The following is a 24,667-nucleotide window of genomic DNA, read 5'->3' on the forward strand; positions in this document are numbered from 1 at the left end:
GCTAGACTGAAGTCGTATTTAATATATTAAATATACTTCATTTATACATTTTTAATGTTTTTTTTTTTTTTTTAATAAAAGGCCATATATTCTCCCCGTCAGTCAGTGTCTTTGCCACACTTGTCTCTTGTCAAATATGTAAATGAAAATAGCAAGTTTTAGTCTAAAGAATTAATCACAATTCATTCACACTGCAAAGTGTGTGATTAATAATTATTTATCGATTGACAGCCCAAAATATTTCTTCATCATTTCATGTGTGTGCCGTTGTTGGCTTGTGACTCCATTGGTCGGAAACTGAGCGATTCAGACAGAGAGCGTCAGCTGATAGATAAACAGCCTCATGGTCTGGCGCGTTTGAGGGATGCCCGGGGTAATTATGAAGACGTCCACGCCGTCCCCACTGAGCTAATTCCCAGCGACAGCGCTGTTACCGCAGCACACGCTCATCATGCGAAGATGAACCGTGAGTGACGTGCGGGGGGCTCTTTTTAGTTGTAAAGCGAGTGTGACGGTTTTCTCAGGTGCGTGAAATTGCAGCATGGAGCAGCCCACAGGCTGGTGAGATGGACCATCTTTATTTGTGTGTCTGTTCGGGGTATTTCCAGTTAGGTTGCATTTCCGAACTCTCGTGTTTCTGCCCTCTCAACACTCGTTCCTGACAGGCCATAAACAGAGTGAGTAACTGAATGTTGTTCTAAACTCATCCTCGCCGCCTTTTCACTATTGAGGTTCAGTCACACTCAGTCACTCAGTGGCAGCATTTTAGAGGACTTCAGAGGGCTTCTAAACCACACGCTACCACACGATCACTGACCTGAATCTTTTTATTAAAAATCCTCCATGTTTGCACATTTGCATGGAAAATTGCACATTTTATTTGCACAACACGGCAACATAATTTTTTTTGCCAGTGGCACCGCCTGCCAGCTTGCACTGTTGTAATTGTTCACACTTCTTTTGTTTTTTGCTTTTGAGCTCTGCGTGGTGCTGTCAGCACTTAAGTAGTCTTGTGTTTAGAGTTGCAACATGGTTCTGGAGAAACCACAAGATGACTCTGTTTCGGATAGATGACAGTAGGCTTGGCTTGGCGTGGGGGTGGGTTGCTAGTACATTGTTAAATGTAAACGAATACCACATGATCACATTCATCATAGCTGGTTAGAAATAAATAAAGTATATACAGTAGAACGTACATGAAGTATATACTCCTCACGTCATCGTGTTCTAAATGAGCCTTCTTCTTTTGTGTGATATTTTCTGACTATTCTCTCCTCTTCATTCTAGCATGTCTCGTGTTACTGATGTCTTAAATCAAGGAGTCTTGTGAAACCTCTTTCCCACAAATCTCATGTTTGAAGAATGCGAGTGTTCTAGTGAAGTTTGGTCTCGGCGAGACGGGTCGGTTGCCGTATCCCATCACGGTTACGGAGGGAATATCATAAGCCCATTTGGCTCCGCCCACCTCTCAGAACGCGCTGTCTGCAGAGGAAGAATGTGGACGTGATCCCCGGGTGGACTGGAACCGTGTGTGGGAGGACGGCACGGTGAATCCTCGTCTGCGGTGTGAGGGAAGGACAGCGCCCAGTGACAAGTTTGCGGTCCCAGTGTGTGTTACCATGCCGGGTCCGGCAGAGAGTGTGTGTGTCAGCCTGTTGTGCTGCGTTGTGTGAACGGCTCTGACAGCGCAGTGACCTGATAGGGGCGCTCTTCCTAAAACAGCCTGATTCATGATGGGGTGCTGCTGATATGTTTGACAGGAGGGCAGGAAAGTGTTTGCTCTAGAGCCTAAGAGCCCTGTCACCCGAGCCAGAGAGGCACGCGGTTTAACACTAACCAATGGAGCGCTGCTATTGGCTGGGCAGGAAAAAGACTGTTGGCATTTCAAGAAGTTTTATTGACACCTTTCAGATAAAGGGGGAAAGATCATCCTTGAAGATAAACACACACAAACACACACACACTCAGACTACAGCTCCAAAAGTCAGAGCCTGCCTCAACCCTCCTGACCCAGCCTGTCAGTCATATGAAAGGCTACTACAGAATAAGGCCAGCAGGTAACAGAGTATCCAAGCTGCTTATAGACACCCACTGCACACAAATACTCACGTTAACACACACACACACACACACACACACACAGAGAGAGACCATACACAGCACAGGCTCAGATCCCAATCTGTTTCCTGTGCATTAACTGAGCGTTATCATGTAATATTATAGCATTCTCAAGATGTAGGATGTAGGATGGGGAAAGGCACCAAGCGTTTGTGTGTCGCACAGTTTGATTTTATTCAGTTAGGTAACAAATCAAACTAATCAAACAAATGCATCATCTAGAAACATGTTTATAAAGGTATTTACAATTTCAAAAAGAAATTATTTGCAAAAGGAAAATTGTTCAGATTTCAAATGTCAAATTATAGTGTGTTCTGTAGTTTGCTGTCAATACTTTTGTAATAAACAATATACATGCATGCATACATATGTGTGTATGTTAAATGAGAAAGTGAGATCTATTCATACCAAAAATATATATATATTTTATCTCTGCCATTCATTCTGTTCTGTCTCACTGGCGAGGAAGTGACTTAATTCTGTCTCTGCACATTCATTAGCTGCCCAACAGGTCAGGATGAGAAATGGTTATTCAACAACAGCATCTTCAGAATGAAAACTTCAATGAGACGATGCTCTGGGAAGAGCAAGGGGGAACGCTATCTGATAATTGCCGCTAATCTGTGCGTTGTAGCTATGCGAGGAAAAAAGACCACCTTTGTTCTCATCTGTCTGGTCTTTTGTTATATGTTATTATCCAGTGCAGACTGTGATGGCACTTAATGTGCAGGTAATTGAAATGCCTTTTTGAGAAGAGGAATAAAAGGGAGTGATGAAAAGATGAAAGTGGTCAGAGAGATTTGTCTGGTGTTCAAACTCCTCTATAATGCGAACAGACCTTGAAGACCCACAACCTTTTCCCACTTCTGGTTCTAACAACTTGTTGCGGCATGTTCTGTTTGTCCCTGATCCGGCCAGGCCCTGACTCTGTCATGCCTGCAACACAGAGATGGTGGCGGGAATTTTATACTCATCCTCCACTCTCCCCTTCCTCAGCGCCAGCGTGCTGCGTATCGGTGTGAGCGCAGCAGCCTCTCCGGCTGGGTGGACATCGTCCCGCTTCCCCTCACAATCGCACCATTGTTCCCGCTGCCTCTCGGCTGTAAGCTGCTACCTGCCATTATCAGTGAAAACGAGGGGCTATTTAATCAATACGGCCTTTGTAAGACGCTGTCCCTCCCCTTAACGGATAAGCGTATGTTCACTCATGCTTACTCTCTCTCTCTCTCTCTTTCTCTCTCACACACACACATTCACACTAAGTGACTGGGGTGTTTTTATCATCAGAGTGTGAATTTTTTTTTACATTCTCAGATAGAGATTTGTTTTTTTTAATCAAGATTTTCTTTATTTACGTGTAGAAATAGTTGGCAAAACCAAGGATCTCCATATGCATCTCAAAAAATTAGGAGATTGTCATTTAATCTAAATAATTACGCCTTCAGCCCCAACTGTAAATGATTATACATTTCAGATGTTGGTGTTGTGAATTGTGGTAATACTTTTAACATTTGAGATTCTGGATATCTGATTGTCATAAAATCTATTTTATTAAGGTTTAACATTTTTAAACAAATCACGTAAAGTTTTAAAAAAGAAGAAATCAATGGATAAAACAATATTTTGTGGACATTAATTATAATGTAGTTTTAACAACTCCTCCTGCCCCCTCTCTGCAGCCAGGTCAGCCTGGGTCTGTAATCCTGAATAACCAAACTACACAGGATCTATAGGTCTATTTGAACCCCCCCTCTTTCTATCTGTCTATCCCTCACTTCATTCCTCCCCCATCCCTCCATTGTAATCAGAGTGGTTTGTATTTACTGGCTAATCCCTCCTTTCTCTTTGGAGATATTATTAATCCACGAGCGGTTGCTGCTATGGTGACCTCATCCCTTGCTGGTGATAAAGGGACAGGTAGAGGGAGAGAGGGAAGAGATGAGATGAAATAAACAAATGATGTTGCCAATGATGTAGATTCAAAGAACCTGCATGTAAACACACACACGAACACACTTATGTACACACACACACACACACACACACATATACATACATGACATGACATACATATGCATATACATACATGATGTAAATGCAGAGTGATGGATATTCCACCATATCAATCCGTAAATGTTCGATAAAATAAAATTGGGAATAATTGAAGCCAAGTTCTTCAGTTCCTGCTCCACTCATAAAAAGTATAAAAAGTAGATGGTCTGATTTGTGTTCCAAGCTGATCGCGTTCTCTGCTTTCCATCCATCTGAACGTCTGGCTTTAGTGCGCCGCTAAAGGGAGGCAACAGCTGTCCTTTATTGCTGAGCAGGACTGTGTAGCGCGCTGCGTGTGTGAAGTGTGTGTGTCCATGCATGCGCAGCAGTCAGTGTTAGTTAGCATTTGCACACCACAGCGGTACTCCATGTCACATAAAGGTTATTGAGACTCGACCCATCGCCGGTTTGTGTGATCACGTAGTGTCTGTGATCATAGTGGCAGGATAAAGAAAGAGGTCTTTCCTTTGTCCCTCTTTATTCAATAAAATTCTATTCATTGAGCTTTATTGGCATAACTGCTTCACGTGCAAAATTGCCAAACCCTCTTTCCTCCATTCTACCCCTCTGCCTGTCTGCCTGCTGTTCCTTCCTCTACCATATGGAGCATGCTGGAATGTCCCTTTAAAACACACACCAGATGATCTCTCTCTCCCTCCCTCCCTCCCTGTCTCACTGTCTGTGACGGAGTGCAGAGCTACAGCCGGATGAGTGAGTGTGTGTTCTTTTTTTTTTTTACAAATTGTCTTGTGCACCCAGAGTTCACTGCACCAGGGCCTAATGATGGCAAAGGGAGGGACCTGCAACGCCGCCCTCCAGGGGGAGGAAGACGGATAGACGGGGGGAGGGAGGGCAGGAGGAAGAGGGAAGGACGGTTCTGAGACAGGGAATGAGGAAAGGATGAGAAAAAAATGAGACAGAGAGAGAGAGGTGGACAGGGCCTCCCTAATGTGACAAAACCAAGTGGAAGAGAGATTTTCTTCACACTGAGCTTTTCAATACTTTACGAGGCCTGTGGGTTACCAAGGCACACACACACACACACACACACACACACATGCTTTGATACACAGAATGTTGTAAATGTTAGGTTTGTTCTTGATTGTGTTGTGTGCCTGTGCTGTTTGCCAAGGTCAACTTTGTGGCATGTGATTGTGTGTGTGTGTGTGTGTGTGTGTGTTTTGATTGCCCTGAAGGAATCAGTCTGAGTGCTGGGGTCAGTTGATGTGTGATGGGAATGCTGTGTGGGAAAATGTCTCCTTGTTAGGGACAGAAGAGTGTGGTACGTTGTGTGTGTGTGTGTGTGTGTGTGTGTGTGTGTGTGTGTCCGTGGGCACGTATGGGTGAGGTGACCACTACTTGTGTGTTAGTGTATTTTTTCACGTGCTTTTGTTACATACTGTCTGTAATTGAGTTCTTGTGTGTGTGTGTGTGTGTGGGAGGGTGCGTCAACCTGGATTAGCCGCCGGTGTCAGGCACATCCACTAGGTCAGAAGCAGCTGCAGGCAGAACCTGCACGCACACACACACACACACACACATGCTCACACACACACACACGCACTCCACGGCCATCTGGAAGCGACTGTGCTTTCTCAGCCCCGTTAGGACACTGGGCATAAATGAAAAGAAGGAGACTAATTTATTAACCCTGAGCTCCAGGCCGCCGTTCCACCACACTGTTATCTGGGGGAGGACAAATGGGGTTTGGGCGCTACAGACCATTAGATGTGTGTGTGTGTGTGTGTGTGTGTATGTGACTGTGTGTATTTGTTTTACGCTAAGACAGTGTTAAAGAGGTGTGCTGAGACAGTTTGTCATGCGTTGCTGAACTTGGCAGTAACTCACACGCACACGTTCAGTCTTGAATCACCAAATGCAGCCCTGACACACCGGGCTCTGGGGGGTGTGTGTGTGCGCCTGTGTTGGCCTGTGTTTGTTTTTCTTTCATTATGGCCATCATTAATGAAACGGTATTCTGGCCTGCAGACGTCCCCGCAGAAACCACTTGTTTCCTGGCCCGTGGTGGACTGGAACGCAGCTCTGGGCCGGCCTGGGGATGGTGGGGGGGTCAGGACTTCCCCGAGATGTGAGGCTCTTCTAAATGATCCCACCCCAGAGAAATCATCCCGCCATCGCAGGCTCTATAAATCACACTCAGGGGAGGGAACAGGAAAGGAACAGAGGAGCGCAGGGGCTGGGAAGGTAAACATCGGCGGCTGAAATCCGTTTCTGTCGCTGGGCGCGTCAGAGCCGTTCTGCTGTTAGCACTTTGGTGACCGCTGATGTTAAACAGCCTCGTCTTTCCTCCCCCTCCCCGCCCTTTCTGTCTATTTATCTCCCTGTTTCTCTTCACCAGTCACAGTGGGCCCTACGTTCCCGGTGCAGTGCATGGGGTTACATTCACAAACATTATCACATTTGTGCCATTTGAATGATCAGAAATACATTGACTGCTTTACTAGATGTCTGTGCTCTGTTCAGGACCAAATAATAGCTCACCAAGCCAATTTTGTTGGTGTATAAGTACCTCTGAAAGCCAGAAGACAAACTTTTATAAATGCTGTTTAATTTGGGAAATGACAAATGTGAGCTCTGCTGTAGACATCTTTTGATCAGGACCCCAAGGCGACTGTGCAGAGGTTTGCAGATGCACTTTAACTCAAGCATTCTAATGGGTGATGCACTACGTCTTATATATTGCCAGGAAAACATGGATCAGCGAGTGTTAGGGATGTGTTCGGATCCCTCTCTGATCCTGGATCGGGCGACATGAGATTTGGGAAAATGAGTGACATCCCCAGCGCGGCGCATGTTAGAATCATTTGATCAGAACGATTTTAATGATGGACTTTTAAAATGCATCCTGAGTGCAGGGGGGTAGAGGGTAGGAGAGGGGAGGGAGGATTTATTTCTCCCTTTTCCCCCCTGTAGATGGAGGCGGGGGCGGCTTTGATCTTGCGCGCGGTCAGTCCAGTCGGTTCCAGCTTCTGCCTTCTGCTCACCGTGTTCGTCTTTCTGCCCCGACACTTTCATTTCGCCTTGAAAAATAAATTCTTGCATTTAAAAAAAAAAAAAATCTTTCTCTCCCATTCGACCATTCCCTCCATTCAGCTGCAGTTCCAGTGATAATGTGGCGCGCTGGAGTCTGCCGGCCTATGAAATGCCGCCCAGGAGTCTCAATTTCACACCACGTTCCACCGTGTTCCACAGAATCCGAAAGGAAAAAACCTGCAGCGATACGCTAGTCCGCAGGGAAACAGCCCTGGCTTTTCCGTTTATTCTCTCTCTCCCCCCCGCTGCACTTTCACCCTTCTAAGTTTCTCCGACCGTGTTGTCTGTTTTGTGTCAAGGCTGTGAAATGTGCTCTCTCTCTCTTTTCTGTCTCATATTTCTTACTCCTTTTTCTTCCCTTCCCCATCTATCACTTTTTTCTCTGACTCTTCGGACCTAGAAAGCTTTATTGTCCAGGTTGTTACAGGACATTATTGTTGCACGCATGAAAAATAGGTTGTACAGATTTGAAGTGTTGTCTCAAAAACGAGACAATTTGACTGAGAATCACGAACAGAAATAAAACTGTTTGCATTATGGCCGTCCTCACTGGCTGGCATTCTGGGTATGGCAAGCTGCTGTGTATTTTGATGCCAGGGTGGCCAAATCCATGCTCTCTCCCAGAATGCAAGCTTCCTTTTCTCGCTTTGTGTTTTTCTGAGGCTCTGGGAAGTTGAATCCACTGAAACAAAATTCTCTATAATTGTAACCTTTTAAGTGCATTCGGTTTTGAATTTGGCTTGAAGTAGTCGTTCTGTAATAAATGAAAAATGAGACCTAATTGCTGTAGAGCAGATACCGTATCAGTCCTGTGTAACGTTTGCAATCGCTTCCTCCGGCCCAGGTCCTCACTCCACTCGCGTTGAACACAGGCCTTCAGTGTTTGTACGACAGAGGAGACACCACTCAGCGATAAGGGCCGACTGTTTGCTGATCAAACACACACACACACACACACACTGTTCCAACTCTCTGCCAAATGTGACCAGAGATTACCCTACATTTTAATCTGTCGTTCAAACTCAAACTCTTGCTCTGTCTCCCCTCACGTTCCCCATTTCTTCTTCCGTCTCAGTTGTACTGTACTGGCCATGCTGACCCTTCTTACGGGAGTATTTTTGGCCAAATTTTTTTTAATGAAAAGACTAAAAGTTAAAATCTCCGGCTGCAATGAATTTTGCATCTATGTTAGAGGTCAGACCCACACAGGCAGTAAACAAAATGCAGCCATGTTAATCTTGTTCATTTATTTTAGTGCGTGACATATTTAGAAATCTATTACAAGGATTAACATGGTCATTTTAACAGCCTCAGTAATTACTTTTTTGGAAAAAAAATTACTGTAATCTGACAGAAAAATGTCTTCAAATTCTTTCAAACCAGACAAATGTTTATATGATATGTTTTTTTGTCCAGTACTTTTGTCCTTGGTGCAAAATCAGCTCAAGTGCAACAGAATAGCTAGCACACACACACACACACACACACACGCGTCCGCTCTGAGTCTTTTTGTCCGTCATGGGAGTACCCAGGGGTCAGCCAGTTAATATTTAGCATGTTCCCTCACACAAGTAATTACCCAGGCAGAGAAAGAGAGGGCGAGAGACAGGTAATCCTGCTGAGACCCACCCTGAAACAAGAATACGGGCCACTCGCTCCTCGTCCAATCCCTATTCATTTCACAAAGCTTTTTCCCCCCCCCCTTCGCCTCTTTCTTCCTGCATCCAGTGAAGCCCCTCTCCTTTCATCTCGCGGGTTCAAGTAATCTGTTGAGAGATTTGATGATAGTGTTTGCAGGATAAACAAAGATTTTAACGCTGACTTGCCCCTTCAAAAAAAGGACAAAAAAACGTTCTCTCCCTTTGATCGTGGGACGGTTGGCAGGCTGAAGTTGTGTTGTTTCAGGTTCTCGGCGAGCGTTCCAAGGAGAGCGCTGTTGAAGTGGAGTGGGTGAGAGACGTAGAGAGAAACACCGGATGGAGTAAAAGGTGTGTGATGGCTGGTCTGGCTCTCATTAACAAAAAGGGCCTTGGACTCGTATCATATAAATACAACAACAAAAGCTAGAGACCAGGCCAGAATAAAAATCTAATAGCAGGAGGAGGGCCTTCTTGGCTGGCTCGTTTTCTGCTTCCCTCCCTGTTAACCTGTGCATTGAGACAGAATTAAAGGACCTGTTCAGTGAGTGTTAACAGAAACCACCCCAGGAGACGCACATGACAGGACCTACGGTGTGGGGGACAAACATTGCCTGGGGGCGGCGGGACCCGGCACTGAATCACGGGGAGAGAGAGCCCTCTTATGGAGAGGGGCACCAGGCCCCCGGGCTCAGTCGCGTGTCGTTTGCCCTTACACACACACACACACACACACACACACGTACATTTTTACATCTTTACCTCCACATGCCCGTGCTAATTTTCTAATTCATGCAATGCACACACATGGCAAGAGAAAAATGACAGGAATGCTACAACGTTCCTTTAGCATGAAGGAGTCTTCTGGCTCACCAGGCCAGGTGTCGCTTTTACGCTCAGCCGATTTCCTGGTGGATCGCAAGACATCGGAGCGCGCGTCTCCTCGCTGTTGCTCGCTCTCTTTCATTTTTCGTTGTTTCTTTGGGCCGATCGAGGGGTGTTTGAGCGAAAGGCGCGTGGCTCGGACAGTATAGGGGTGTGAAGTGTGCGGACAGATCGAACTCAGGACGGACGAGATGAGGTGAGCAGCCGAAGACGTATTTGTGTGTAATGTACTTCAAGCTGACGATTGTAGAATTTTCCGGCATGTCGGTTTCATCCGTTTACGCAGCCTCTGTTCATTAGCACAATCCCTGTGTGTCAATGTTGCTTTTTCATTTTTTTTTTACATTTTTTACAGTTGATGCAGAAATTATTTTACACACACTGAAGGCTCTGCTGGAAAAAAAAAAGTTAACATAAACTATAAAGTCAAAGACCCAGTTAAACAACAGGACATTTGTCTACGTTTGACTGAGGAGCAGTACTGCACATGGCATACTAACGCCGACTCATGGATTATTGAGGCGCTCCGCAGTGCTCATGCAGATGGGACTTCAGACACCTACCCGCTCCGCAGCACGAGTGAAGTCGGAGCGCTGGGTTAACGCTGCGAATACATTACCGTCCTCTCAGTGCTGCCACCGCGTCCCTTATTCCGGGTCCCGCTCCAAGCATTGGACCGCAGCGGCTTTTAATTAAGAATTTAATTACCAATAATGCAGTTGATCAGCCAGACCTAATTCATTTATGAGGATAAAGACAGAAATCTGATAATTATGACACACTTTTGTGGCCATCGCTTTGCTTTCAACAGGAAATGACTACAGAATGTGATTACTGCATATTCTAAAAACAAAATCAACACAAGTTCAGTGTTAATAAGAGAGTGTTTTTCTTAAGTTTTAAGTTTGTATGTCTGGAGCAATGAGATAATAATAATATTAATAATATAAAATAATAATAATGTTTTTTTTTTTAAACGTACAAACACAATAAAGGTATGGGTCTTCTCTAATAGCACTCACTTGGATGGAATACATGTAATGCTATTACTATTATAGATAATTATGTATTTGTGTTATTAGTGCAATATATAACTATTATTAGGAACTTCTTACAAGGTCTAAGTTTGTACTGCATCTGTATCCGTGACCTCTAGTTGTGCTGTGTGTATCTGTGTGCTTTGAGTTGCTTCGTCACAGCACATCCTCCAGCAGCCTGTAAAAATTTCCTTTTTACTGCAACATCTTTTTTTTTATTTTTTATTTTTATTAATTTTAGGATGGGTGGTTATGAGATTGAGAGGGGGAGGGACCTAACTGTGCTTTTTCAAAGTGAAATATCACAACCGTCTCGTCCTCCTCTGTGTTTAGCGTGTCCTCCTGGCTCTGAAATCTGCAGTTGTCAGAATGGGAGGACTGAAAGGGATATATATATTTTTAATATTCCAAACATTATCATGAAGCTGATGGTTGATTCAAAGAGGAGAAGAAAGGCTGAGTGTAAGCACCCTGAGACCTTGACAAAAGGGCCAGCTACGAAAGAAATTAAAGTATGGCAATTACCAAGGCCAGGAATTAGAAACAGAGTACGTTTTTTGGGGGCTAATAAACATTTGAAATGCACCCATGGGCCTCACCACCATTTATTACTCTGTCTGCCATTAAGTCTTTTTTCAGTTGCAAGGTAGATTTTATTAATTCTTGCTGGCAGGGGACTTAATGAAAGCTTTTTTTTCCCCTCCTCCTTCCTCTCATCAGCCGATGGGGTTGATGAAATGTTTTCTCCGGTTCTCTTAATGGCCACGTCCAAGCTATCAGCTGCTCTGGACACAGAGCAGACTCGCAGAGTCATTCGTTACACCAGGCCTTCTACCCTGCCGTCATTTAACAACCGCTCGCCATCTCCCACTGACCCCCTTCTGCAGGCCATGCAGAGCAAACATGAAAAGTCGGAGCAGAAACACATTTTTCTTTGTTTCCGTGAGTGTTAAGTGTGTGGAGAAATACAGACATCATGTTGCACCGACACGCCCTCTTCCCAGCACTCCAGAAGGTGGAGAGATTTGCGAATCGTGGGAAGATTAAGTGCACAGCTTAGCGCTATCTGACCCGCTATCTCAAAGTCCTTCTTCTTTCTCTCCCCCCCCCTTTCTGTCTCCCAGGTAGACATCGGTAAGCGGTGCCTGGAGTGGGGGGAGCGATCGGATTAGCGTTTAGCGCGTGTGTGGTGACGCAGCATGCGCTCAGGATGGATGTGAAGGAACGCCGGCCGTACTGCTCGCTCACCAAGGGACGGCGGGAGAAAGAGCGGCGCTACACGGGCTCCTCGGGCGACAGCGAGGACTGTCGCGTTCCCACCCAGAAGTCCTACAGCTCTAGCGAGACGCTCAAGGCCTTTGACCAGGACTCCTCCACTCGACTGCTTTACGGGACCAGGGTCAAAGAGATGGTGCACCGCGAGGCAGATGAGTACACGCGCCAAGGTTGGTGGGAAGGTCTGCATGGATGCACATATACGTGCAGAGATGCGTGTGCTCACACGTGCACTTCACATGCAAACACACACACCATATGCATACACACTAAATAATACATTGCACAAATAATTGTGACCTAGTACTGCAATGTAATAAATCTATATTTTTATAGTTTTTCCAACAAATTTTAAATAACGGCCCCATTCAAATGGAACGCTAAGACAATTTTATACAATTTTATACCTAAATAAGGGTTATTTTATGGCCACATCTAAATATTCTATGATTATTTTAACCCATTTAAAATGTATTTTTATTATTATTATTATTATTACCACCACAAAATTATTTAGTTATTTTCGTGATAATAAACATGTCTAACCTACTGGTACCATTTCATTTTGCATTCAGGGCGTATTAAAATATATCCTGCAAATGGTAAGTATCATCACATCACAATTTAGTGGTGAATTTAGTCATTAAATACTGTAGTATGTGAACCAAAATGCTTCACCTTAACAAGTACACTTGTGGGTGCCCTAGTGTTGTGTTAGTGTGGCTGTTGTGTGTGTATAAGGTGTGTATCTGACATTGTGCTTTTCTCCCTCCTGTGTTTCCTGTTGGATGATCTTAGCAGCAGTAGTAGTGATCAGAGATGACAGGGATTTCCCAGGGGGTAGACGTCAGGACAGGCGGGTATGGGGTTGGGTGTGCCCTCTACCCTGTATGATTGATCAGAGAGCGATATACCACTTTTTTATTTTCTCAGACTCGGGTGTGCTAAGAGCTCAATGTAAATTTTCTGCTCATGCTCAATTTTTGAAAGGCTGTTTGCCTTATCATTTTGGTGTCCATCACTTTCCTGTAAAAGCTGACCTCTTGCTATTAGAATGATAGATCTAACTAATTTGTAAAAGGTAATTGACCAAAAAATGTTAATTAGCCACAGTTTTGTTAGATGACAGGTCAGTTTTTAAAGTGAATAAATATTTGAGGAGGGAAAAAATGTAAAAAAAGAACTTCAATGGGCAAAAAACCCACAGCTTTCTTTCCTGACTGTTCTCTTTAATTAACATTTCATAAATATTTGAAAGAATATGCATAATTGCTTAATTATCTGATCATGTCCATTTTTATTGGACACTAATTGGTGTTCATTTAAAATTAATACAATTTTAATTGAAGTGCAGTCACTGTCTTAAGATGTAATTAACAAATCTGTATAATATCTTCTTGGGGCAAGTTACCAAATCTTAAATCTTACAATTTAGGGTTGCTTTAATTCTAATGTTGCTTTTATTCTTCAATTAAAAAATGTATGACTTCTATAATGTTTTTATGCATTAAAGAAAAGATTTAGTCTAAGTGGAGGATAATTTGATTGAAATCCATAGCAGCCAAGTATGACCTGATTCCTCTAATTCTTCAATGCAGGAAATATTAACAGGGTAATCAGAACTAAAAACAAATTTCAGTTAAAACAATGAAAGTATTTATTCAGCATTCTGAATTTCTAGTTGTCGTCTGTGTGTGTGTGCATGTGTGTGAGTGCGCGAGTGTGTGTGTGTGTGTGTGTGTGTGTGTGTGTGTGTGCGTTCTTCATCTCCATAGCGCATAAGCCTGTTCACAGGAATGCAGCATGGACCTCCTTCACACTCTAAATGTTGAGGGGATAACGCTTGGAAATCATTATATCCGGATAAGGCAAAATGGGAAGGAAATTGTATATAAATTATAACCAGTTTGTTTCAGTAGATCGTCTTCCATGGAATTGTGTAAGGGTTGAGTTGAACCTGTGTATGATATGAAACAAAAAAACAAATCAAAGGTGGGAAACATCCTAAAAAATTGTGTCTGTTCATGCATTTTTGGAATGCGCTGCAATTGTTCAAAAATATAAATTTTAAATGCTTTACAAAGTATTAAATCTGACTCTGTCTCCTTGCTTCAGTTTTTTTTTCTTTTAATCTTCACATTAATTTGTTTTGAGTTCAGACGCTGCCCCTAAGAAAGAAAATTAATTGAAATACTTTGATAATAACAATTGATGCAGATCATCTCTGGCGATCTGCAGCAGTTGATACGCCAATGAATACTGGAGCTTGGTGCAGCAGCTGCCGCCGCTGTTGTTGCCGTTGATGAAACCTTTGAAGAGGGTTTCGGGTCCTGAAGATATTTATTAAATCTCAGTTGACAGCTGCAGCTACCAGCCTGGATTGGATGCCAGTCCCACCCCACACCTCACCTTGCAGTGTTCTCTTAGAGGCCTCTCATTTCACAAGACTGAAAATATGTCCTCTTACTGAAATGACCCAGTGGTGAAACTATTTGACGACCAATGAAACTGTAATTTGCTGATTTTACATCTGGAACCCATCTGGTTATATAGCTGCCACTTTGACATCTTGATAACAGCTAATTATGTCCAACCAATAACAGCCACCCTGACTAAAAGCTTCAGAAGAATGATTTATTACTTGTTGTATGTAGTAGCAGGAGAGATGTATTTTATTTTTTTATTTTCTATAAATGAAGGTACAGAAGGAAATGCTGTCTATATCTTTCAGTCTAGTGTGAAAACTAGTAGTGCTATACTGAGATTCCGCTGCAATATGCTTATTCCGTGATGGCAGACCACAGTTGGAAATGTAGATCTTTTAATCTTTTAGCAGATGTCGTGTTTTCACTTTTCAAAATACTTAGTATTTACTCTCTTTTAGGAACTTGGTTCATCAGGGGAGCATGTTGGGATGGGTGCAAATGTGTGTGTGTGTGTGTGTGGTGTGAAGCCAGTGTTGGGGGATTCCCTGCACTCAAAGGCTACAGATCTTGATTGTTTGATGAGACCTGATAGTCTGGTTTGTGAGGAGTGTGCTGTTTGTAGAAATTGTGTTTTCTGTCTGGCATTCCGGCTAGTTGATACAATTCCTCCCCTTTTCCCGCTGAAAATCGCTACTATCAATTTACAGCTTTGTTTTTCTTAAACTCCTTCCTCTCCCTAAAGCAGGGATCTTTTCATGGCCCGCCGCTCCCAACGGACTGCCCAGCTGGCAGAGGCTCCATTTACCTGTCAGAGTTTATTTTGCCACTGCTGCAGAGGCCCTGCCCTCATTGCTCACCCAGCTAACATGTATACCTGAGCTATTCTGCCCCCGCCCCCACCCAACACAGACACACACACACACACACACACACACACACCAACCAGCCACTTCGGGTCACCTTTTATAAAATAACGTCGGTGGGGGTTTTGTGTAGCCATTTCATTAATAACAAGGTTTAAAGAAGGCATAAAACTGTTAAAAAATAAATGAAACAAAACTTCACAAATATTGATACGTGATGGATTTGCAACAACCCATGCTGAATTCCTCAAATTCCTTGTGTAGGACATTGTCATAGGTCTTATAGTGAAAGGTGGGTATGTCGACTGTAGTTTTATAGGTTTTAAACCTCTGAACACTGTTGCCTGTGTTCCTGTCTCTGTAACAGTGCAGTGTAGCTGTGCAGAGGGCTTCTGCTGCGTGTGTAGTGTTGTGTTGTGCTGAAAAGACACTTGGTAACAGTGCATGAAGTGGCTATTTGCGTTGTACCACGTGGAGCCTTGTTGCACTGTACTCGACGTCTGCCGCATCGTGCCTGACGTTGTGTTTTCCCGCTGCTTGCAGGGCAGAACTTTAACCTGCGGCAGCTGGGCATCTGTGAGCCGGCCACCCGCCGCGGCCTGGCCTTCTGCGCCGAGATGGGCCTCCCCCACCGCGGCTTCTCCGTCGGAGCCGGCTCGGACGTGGACACGGAGAATGAGGGCGTGATGTCGCCTGAGCGCGCCATGAGGCTGTGGGGCCGGGGAGTGAAGTCGGGACGGAACTCCTGCCTGTCCAGCCGCTCCAACTCGGCACTCACGCTCACCGACACAGAGCACGAGAACAAGTCCGACAGCGAGAATGGTGAGTGACCCACCGGCAAACCTCCAGCACCGACCTTTAATCCCCCGTTGGCCTGGTTGGCAGTGGACGCCTGACTCACGTGCCCTACTCAGCTGCTGTTCCAGAACACACACACACACACACACACACACACACACACTGACAGCAATCAGTCTCCAAAGAGCCACGGGTTTATTTTCAGCATGTGTGCGCTTCTTCAGGAATGCATGTGTGTTTCTCCGTCCAATTCGCAGCGAGCTCCTGCCTTTCCCATGAGCCCTTGTACAAGTAAGCGGCCTACCGGGCGCCTGTAGCGCGCCAGCCGTCATTGGGATTAGGAGGGGCGCTTTTGACGGCTTTGTTGTAGAGACGACGGCCAGTGGAAATCCACCCAGGACGCAGTCACCTGTTCACCGTCCTCCCGGGGGCCCCACAGCGCAATCAAAGCCGGCTTTGTGGGCCACGGCGCGGGGAAGGCCTCACCTCCGCGCCACCGGAATGCCAGCATGCCTGGCTGAGCACACACAATACCTGATTAACAATCCCCAACGGTTTGAAGTGCAAATTTGATCATGCTTGAAACCTGGAAGAGTGATGTGAATGATAGAACAGGAAAAGGAGGAGTGACGACGTTCAGTCTCCCGCTCCGTCTTTCTCTCTCCTCTCTCTCGGTTCTGTCTCAGTCTTAAAGCCACGATGGTTCAAAGCGCTCTCAGGTGACAGTGCCTTATAGAAGGGTCGGGGGTTTCAGATGCCCACTCACGTGTGTTCTGATTTTTTTCCCTCTGTTTTTCATAGTTTAATATGTTTGTTTGATTACCATCTTTCGGCCTCAATCATATTTAATTGAAGTGAGATTCTGAACCAAAGGGAATTAAACTTGCCAAACATGCTGACAAAGTGGAAATAAAAAAAAAAAAAAAATACTGTTATTTAAGTGGGGAGAGATGAGCACTAATTCATTATCTTAGTTTGTTCGAGCTAGTACCCCTCCCAAGCGCTTATTCCCAGTTAAGCCCATTCATTAGCAGTCTCCAGGCACCTCCTCTTACAGGTGTGGTGTGTTGGTAACCTTTGAAAAGACCTTATATAATCACTTTCATTAGCGCCTCGCATCTTAATTAAGCAAAACTGAAATCGCTGATCGTGCTTGTTTCGAGATTTTTGCTGCCATTACGTTATGAGTTCGTCAAGCTTTCTTTTTTAATAACACATACTATACATCTAAGCAAGCATATGCAGCTACGTCCACAGGGAGATTAGTTGCAGCTTTGGCCAATTCATTTTGCTAAACGTATGAAATCGTAGTAAAAGCAGACTTGGCGATTGGCGTGGTTGGGCGGATCCCTGTATGCCACGGTGAGGGCCGTGATTGACAGCGGGGTGAAGCTGCGCCATGTTTGCCTTCTTAAGTGTGACACATATGCTCTTTGCGAGTGACAGGTGTCGACAGTGTGCAGATTAGGCGGAGGTTGTAAATAGCGCTGGCCGGAGCAGGAGAATGAAGCTACTGTTGCAGATCAGGGCCGGGGTTGTGTAGCAAGGTGCTTTGGACATGGTGACGGAGAAGTTCCAGCCATATCAAACGATGTCCTGTTTACACGAGGTCGACATTGCTTAGCGGGCCCTGTGGAAGAAACTGCGTCCGAATGATTGACACTGTGTTTGGGTCTGCCCCCTTTCTCCCTCTTATTCCACAATTCAAACCAATCGTCACGTTCGTGGTCTGTGTATTTGTTTTAAATCAGCTTTTTTTCCACCGGTGGAGCGGAGCCGGGGTCTGTTTATACTTCTTAGCTACTGGGCTGGCGGTTTGGGAGCAGTTTCATTTGGAGAAAGGCTGGATTAATTCTGACCATGGGCCATGCAGGGAGAGCGGACGGGGTTTGTCCTCCTGACAGATGATATCCGCCGCTCCATCGTGGTCCAGCGGGCTCGCCGTTTGGGCCACAGCTCCCTCACCCGCACCCTATTACGGAACAACAACCAAACGGAATGTTCTGGAAGACATTTCCTGAACAGAGAGGCGAGGGGGGCGTCTGAGTCACCTGACCCAGAGAAGCGAAGATGCACAAAAAGAAAAGAGGATCGCACAAAAGAGCATGTTCCTTTTACTCGGCTTTTTCCGGGGGGGATATCCGAGCCTCGGATGCGCTTCAGCCCATCCCAGTCGAGCCTCTCTCTCTGGGTCACTGGACACCCAGGACGTCCCTGTGGGAGCAGCAAGGTTTAAGAGCAACAGAGGTGGACAAAAAGGGTGTGAGGCCTCACACACTTCCCTCTGTGCCGGCAGACCCCAGGCGTAAAAGACAATCAGAGAGACACCGAGTCCCTGGACAGTTATATATTACCTCTCGCTATCGCCACACTCAGCACTGCGCTAAGCACCAAGCTAATCTCACCATCTGCGTGGTTCAGGCGACCGCTGCAAATAAAAATACAACCTGAGGCACAAACGGGGTTCTTTGATCTGGCCAGATTAGGACCAAATCTACTTGTTCATCTGACTGACACAGGCAACCATTTTTTTGGTTTAGGTCACGTGACAACAAATTCCGTTCTTGACCTTGAAAGCTATGAAAGCCAGCAGCAGGCGCACCCATTAAAAACGTCTCCCCCCGTCCCACTGCATGTTTGATCTTTCAATTGGGCAGCATGGGAGAGCGCTCCAGCACTTCTGTGACAATTTGGGGTCTCATTAGCGGGGCTCCCCAACTGCGTCTTTAATCTCCCTTGTTTATATGCATATGTGCATATGTGTGTACGACAGAGATTTACTCAGTAGGTTCAGTTTACTTATTGAAATAAAAAACACATGGAAGGTCTCATCCAAAAGAAAAAGAGGCAATACTAGAATCGCTCTTGTGTGTGCGGATGCATGTGTGAATTCTTGTACTGATGCCTTTCCAGAAATGGCTTCATGGAAGGGCAGAGGCAATTCCAGTAAAAAGAAGTATGCTTATGAACAGGTTCAATCCCCACCTACTACCATTGTGTCCCTGAACGAGACACTTGTCTCCAGGGGGGACTGTCCCTGTAACTACTGATTGTAAGACAGCTGTTAAATGGCACAAATGTAAATGAAATAATGTTGTTCTTCTTTATTCTGCATAAAGCATTTATACGTTTATAAGGAGTGCACTCAGTGTGGTAGTGCACATATGGGCAAATCAACTGCATTGTGTGTGTGTGTGTGTGTGTGTGTGTGTGTGTGGCTGAGTTGTCCCCGTCATGTCTGAACCCCGGTTTCCAATGCAGGAGACATTCCAAAATATTCTGACAGGCCTGTCTGTGGCAGTTAACCTCCTCCCTGCTCAACACCGTCAGACTGTGCTGCAGCTTCCTGTCCTCACCGTACGGTACCTGTGCACCAGTTCCTGTGCACCTTTGACTTGGCCGGTTTATCAGTAAACATCCACTGCTGTCGCTCTCATTCAATAACTAATGGATGCTCAGGCTCGCAACCTAACCCCCGTGCAAAGGTTTGTGCATTTAAGTTTGAGCAACCTGTAATTAAGAAGCACCAGTCAGCCGCGTACCCCCAGATTGTCGCTCTGTCCCTCCCTCCATTCTGCCATAGCCGGCAGCACCATGTGCAACCACTCAAATCGCAGTTATCAGTATTCCTCATACACTCGTGTACACTGAAGCAGATTTTCCAGTGATTTTCTGCTCCGCAACGCCTGCAGCTCCATAATCAGCGGCCGCGCTATTCATTTGAGTGGCCTTGTACTTAATAAGATAAAGATATGTCAACAACAGCGCTGTGTCGTAGATGTTTTAACCAGCTTAACCTGACATTTGGCCCGTCACTTAATGTGATCAGTGCCAGTCAGGGTCTCGGTGAGGTGTTCAAAGGGCCTGTCATGTCCAGACAGACCTGCTTTAACTCAAAACATGAAGGAACATTTACACAGAGCTGGACCGTACGCCCTAAAAAATGAGATTTGATCACATTCACTGTTTAATGAGTCAGCAGAAAACAGTCCAACATGAAGAGTGACAAAATGTCACAAAAACTTTTCAATATTGTTAATGAAAAGCAATTCGGTTTTGTTTAAAATACACTTAAATACACCTATTCCGTTTTCTCTCTGCTGTTTTAATGAAAGTTTATGACGGGTTTGCAGAACACTTTTGGATTCTTGAGAACTTAAGGATCTTCCTGCATCTAATCACAGATTATTGCAACACTGCAACAACAATTTGAACACAATTTGACATGTTAGATGTGCGTGACCAGACTTATTTTTAAACCTTGCATCCCCTTTGTTTCTCGAGGCAAAAGAGAAACGTTTCTTTCCATGTGATGCTTTTGTGATCCTTTTTGAGGTCTTTATTGCATTTACTACAATAGGAGCTCCTGCTCTTGGGAAAGCAAACAGGAAGATCTCCCTCTGCTTCCGAGTAGAAGGCTCCCTGAGTGCCAGTGGACTAATTGCTATTTCAATTGGCACTTTATTTTGATAAAAATGAACCCCCCTGTAAGCGGAAGACATTGTGAGGCTGTTTGTGTTCACTTTTAATGTGCACCCCACTGTTCCCTATTGTCCCTACAAAGCAAGACATTTGTACTGTTGGAATTGCTTGAGTTGTTTTTTTTTTTTTTTGCATCATTCATTATTGGGGCAGTGGTGGCCTAGCGTGTAATGAAACAGACCTGTAATCAGAAGGTTGCCGGTTCGAACCGCCAAGGCGCCACTGAGCAAAGCATCCTCCCCACACACTGCTCCCCGAGCGCCTGTCGTGGCTGGCCACTGCTCACGTTGTGTCACCGTGCGCTGTGCTGCAGTGCAGTGTCCCCTCCAAGAAGATCTCCCAGGTAGTCCGAGTGTGTCTGTGGGAGAGGGTGCTGGACCGCGCTGTGAGCTGGGCTCAGCCCGGTCTCACACAGCGGCATCCGCGTTTACTTCCTGTGAGCCCTCTTTGTTCCAGCGTGTGAGATGCTGCATGTGCACGTGTCTTTGTCGGGGTTATGGATAAGCATTTTTTATGACTATCCGTATGAATGCAGGTGCGACCCTGTGACCCTGTTCACTTCATGCTCCATGTCAGTGGACGCTCGAAACGAGCAGATTTCCGTCTGTCAGACGAAGCTCTGAAAACGGCATAAGCTGTCAAAGTGCAAGTACGGGGTGCGCCATTGTCGGCACCTCTGCCGCGCGTCCGCACCCTTGTCGGCGTGGTGGTAGTATGCCGTGCAGTATTTAATTACAGGCCTGTCTGTCAGCGCCCCCCCTTTTTTGGTTGCGTGCCGCGCTCCCCTCTCACGCGCGATGCAGATTATTATGTTCATCCCTGCTCTGCAGAGACGCACAGAAACAAGACGGACAATTTTAATGCGCTGTAATCACCAGAGTGCGCCGCCTGCTCTTAAAGGGGCATTGTTAGGCAGATTTGGGGTGTGCAGGTCCTGACACACGATAAGAGTCTGGCTCAAAATTAATAAAAGCTGTGTGTGTGTGTGTGTGTGTGTGTATGTGTGTGTAGTAGTGGTAGTTTTCATACTCTTTTAGATACCCTTTTAGGGGCAGTGGTGGCCTAGTGGGTAAGGAAGCGACCCCGTAATCAGAAGGTTGCTGGTTCGAATCCCGATCTGCCAAGGTGCCACTGAGGTGCCACTGAGCAAAGTACCGTCCCCACACACTGCTCCCCGGGCGCCTGTCATGGCTGCCCACTGCTCACTCAGGGTGATGGGATAAATGCAGAGGGCAAATTTCACTGTGTGCACTGTGTTGCTGTGTATCACGTGTGACAATCACTTTCACTTTCATATAGCTCCTGCTCTTCTGATAAACTGCTTTTAATTTTTTTTTTGTACAAGCTCATTACAAGTTCTGCTCATTGATGGTGTTTGAGGAACGTGATTGGTTTTCACTGAAAGGCATGTTGTGTCGAAACAGATGGGCTTTGAAAAAGCAGGAAATTGAATGAATCACATTTGGCAGAACATTGCGATTGTCAGGTTCACCAACATCAGAGGAAAAACCGGCGTGAAGATAATGTGTGATTTGTTTTTCGCACAAGAAATGAATTGTTAAAACCTATTTTCCAAGAATGACAAGATATCGTTCAGTTTGTGATCTACAATATGATCTCTTCATGCAATCCATTACGTGTCATTATGTGAAATAACCATTTCATCCTCGGGCACAAAAGCACACAGGTATATAAACTGTAGAATGATGTGTACAATAATGCAGAGGCATGAATATTTCACTCAAGTTGCTGATCAGGCTGAGGAAGACAGCGATTATGCGGGAGACATCAGTCAACTCACGATACATAAAACATGAAATCACAGGGAGTGTCTCGGCAGAGGGAAGCACTAACGCACATGCTAATCTCAGAATCATTACAATCCTCCTTATCATGGCAGGCATTTGAAAGTCGTGGCAAAATAAATGACAGTTTTTTGTTTTTTTTTGCATGAGGAATACGGAGAGAAAATAAAGAAGACAGGGTTCTGTAGAACGGAGAAAAAGAAGCGGCAGCAAGCACCGTGGAGCCAGTTTGGAGTCATATCTTGATGGTGTGTTTCATGTTGAGGGAAATGAACCGCTTGAATGAACTGGAGCTTGATTACAGATGTGCTCCGCATCCGGTTCAAAGGTCAAACCTGCCGCATTTGAACTGAACAGACCCCGTGCAGCTCAGGGGATGGGGATGTTAATGGCGCTGGCGTGGCCGAGTAGGGACTGGGACTCGGGGACGGCCCCCTATCGTGGCTAAGATGGCGGGGCTGTACGCTGCGTGGCAGACCTCCTGCCTGCTCCAGTGCCAGCGCTGGCCCCATATTAAAGCTGGGGCCGTTTTATGGTCATCCAGAGGCTGGCCAGGTTCACCATCTGGCCGACTGTTAGAATGGCCCATACTGACGGCTTTTGGAGCCAGAACAAGCCCCCGGCCATCACACACACACAGACACACACGTTTGAAGCCGAACTGGACCTCCTGGAGGAACTCCAGACGGAAACCAAAGCCCATGTCTGGTCACGTGTTTGGCGGTAGTTACCCAAAGGTGTTGTGAACAAAGCTGTCATTTCCTCCCGTCTCCCAGCGACGCGTAAAACGTCCAGTCTCCTGGCACGTCCAACAGCATCTCGTAAAAAAAAATGGTCTCTGAAATGTTTGCCATTACTCAGAGGGGATTATGGGAACAGGCTGGTTCAGTAAAGACGTTAACTCTGGTTCCGAACACTAACATGGCATCATTACAGTGCCCTCTGTGTGAACGTGTGTGTGTGTGTGTGGAGGTGGGAGTTTTATTTACACTGACAGGTTGAATGGCACTACAATGCAGTGTCAGTTGAAGAACACGGCGCCATATGCCTAGTGACATTAAACAGTAATCACATCTTTAACAAGCGCCACACACACTCACAAAAACAGAAGTGGCTCTCTACAGCTCAGAAATAGATTTTTCTTCCTGTACAACCTGCAAGGCAAGATCCAGGCTCGTGGCGAGGAGATGGAGCAAGATGGTGGGCGAAAACCTCGGAGACCCGTCCACGTTTCCATTTGGATCTGCAGGCCATTTGGCCCACGCTTGCCCAACTGGCCCACTCGATCTCAGGGTTGGGTTTCCTGACGGGGAGCTTCACCCCAAAAAACGTAAATGCCACCAGATCTCAGGCTCATTAATGAGCGGAGCTGCCTCGTGAAGGCATGGGGAATTAATCAGTGCTTAAGTGAGGGGCTGAGCCTCAGAGCCTGCAGCCATCTGTGGCTGGTTTGAAGAGAAGGAACTGGATACGGTACAAGAGCCAGTGTTTACTGCAGTTCAGAGCGTGGGTCTCCTGTTCTCGTTCTGTGCTGTTCCAGGGCTGTGCTATCAATTGGGGGGGGGAAATGCAATGTCTGTATCACTTCGGTTTGAAGGAAGAACAGTCGACCTGGGATCCAAGGTACACGACCAGTGACCCTGAGCAAGCTGTGATATGTGAGTCTACGGGACAAAGAACCATATCCATCCCACCTAATCAAAACCAAAACATTATGCTGGCGCTGAAAACCAGTCGGATTTTGTTATGTGGAACGTTGTTGGGTTCTGTTTTTATCATAGCCATGGTAGGAATCTTTTGACAGGGCAAGTGCCCCATTTGAAAACAGATACCTTTATTTCATGTAATATTTTTTAAAAGGGAATCACAATGTCAGTGTTGAGCTAAGTAAGCATTTAAGCATCAGACAGCCTTGTTCTCAGTTCTGTTTTATTACCCCCGGTCTCTGTATTTACATCAAGGGCAGTTTTCCACACTCTCCTGTGTTAAACACCCTCATCTGGTTTGTTCTCGTCACGGCATCTGCATGCATCCGACTCAATCAAGGGAAACAAGCACCAGAGGAGTCCTGCACGGGGCTGGCAGGCTTCTGAAATGCCAAAGCAGGCCAAGAGTGGCTATCCGCACCTTGCGAGCCTTAACGTTTGCTACAAATGCAAAAGGCGTCCAGACCACAGCATTTACTCACGTCCAGGCCCTACGAGATGATTCCCAGACCCCACCGGGCAGGGGTTG

The 24,667-nt window shown here is 45.6% G+C and overlaps 1 protein-coding gene across 16 annotated transcripts in view; it reads left to right on the plus strand.

Annotated features, from left to right (window-relative positions):
- tenm3 (teneurin transmembrane protein 3) overlaps nt 1-24,667 on the plus strand; it is a 255,412-nt gene that overhangs the window by 77,688 nt on the left and 153,057 nt on the right. For 12 of the 16 annotated variants that reach the window (XM_028977050.1, XM_028977052.1, XM_028977053.1 and 9 more), the window contains 3 exons: nt 11,908-12,228; nt 12,634-12,660; nt 15,891-16,169. In XM_028977050.1, coding sequence (XP_028832883.1) covers nt 11,994-12,228; nt 12,634-12,660; nt 15,891-16,169 — 541 coding nt within the window. In that variant the 5' untranslated portion in view covers nt 11,908-11,993. The remainder of the gene's footprint in view (nt 1-11,907; nt 12,229-12,633; nt 12,661-15,890; nt 16,170-24,667) is intronic. The other 4 variants (XM_028977055.1, XM_028977061.1, XM_028977063.1 and 1 more) reach the window with 1 other exon arrangement.

This window comes from Denticeps clupeoides, chromosome 4, assembly GCF_900700375.1.
Source record: "Denticeps clupeoides chromosome 4, fDenClu1.1, whole genome shotgun sequence".
Taxonomy (NCBI): Eukaryota; Metazoa; Chordata; class Actinopteri; order Clupeiformes; family Denticipitidae; genus Denticeps; species Denticeps clupeoides.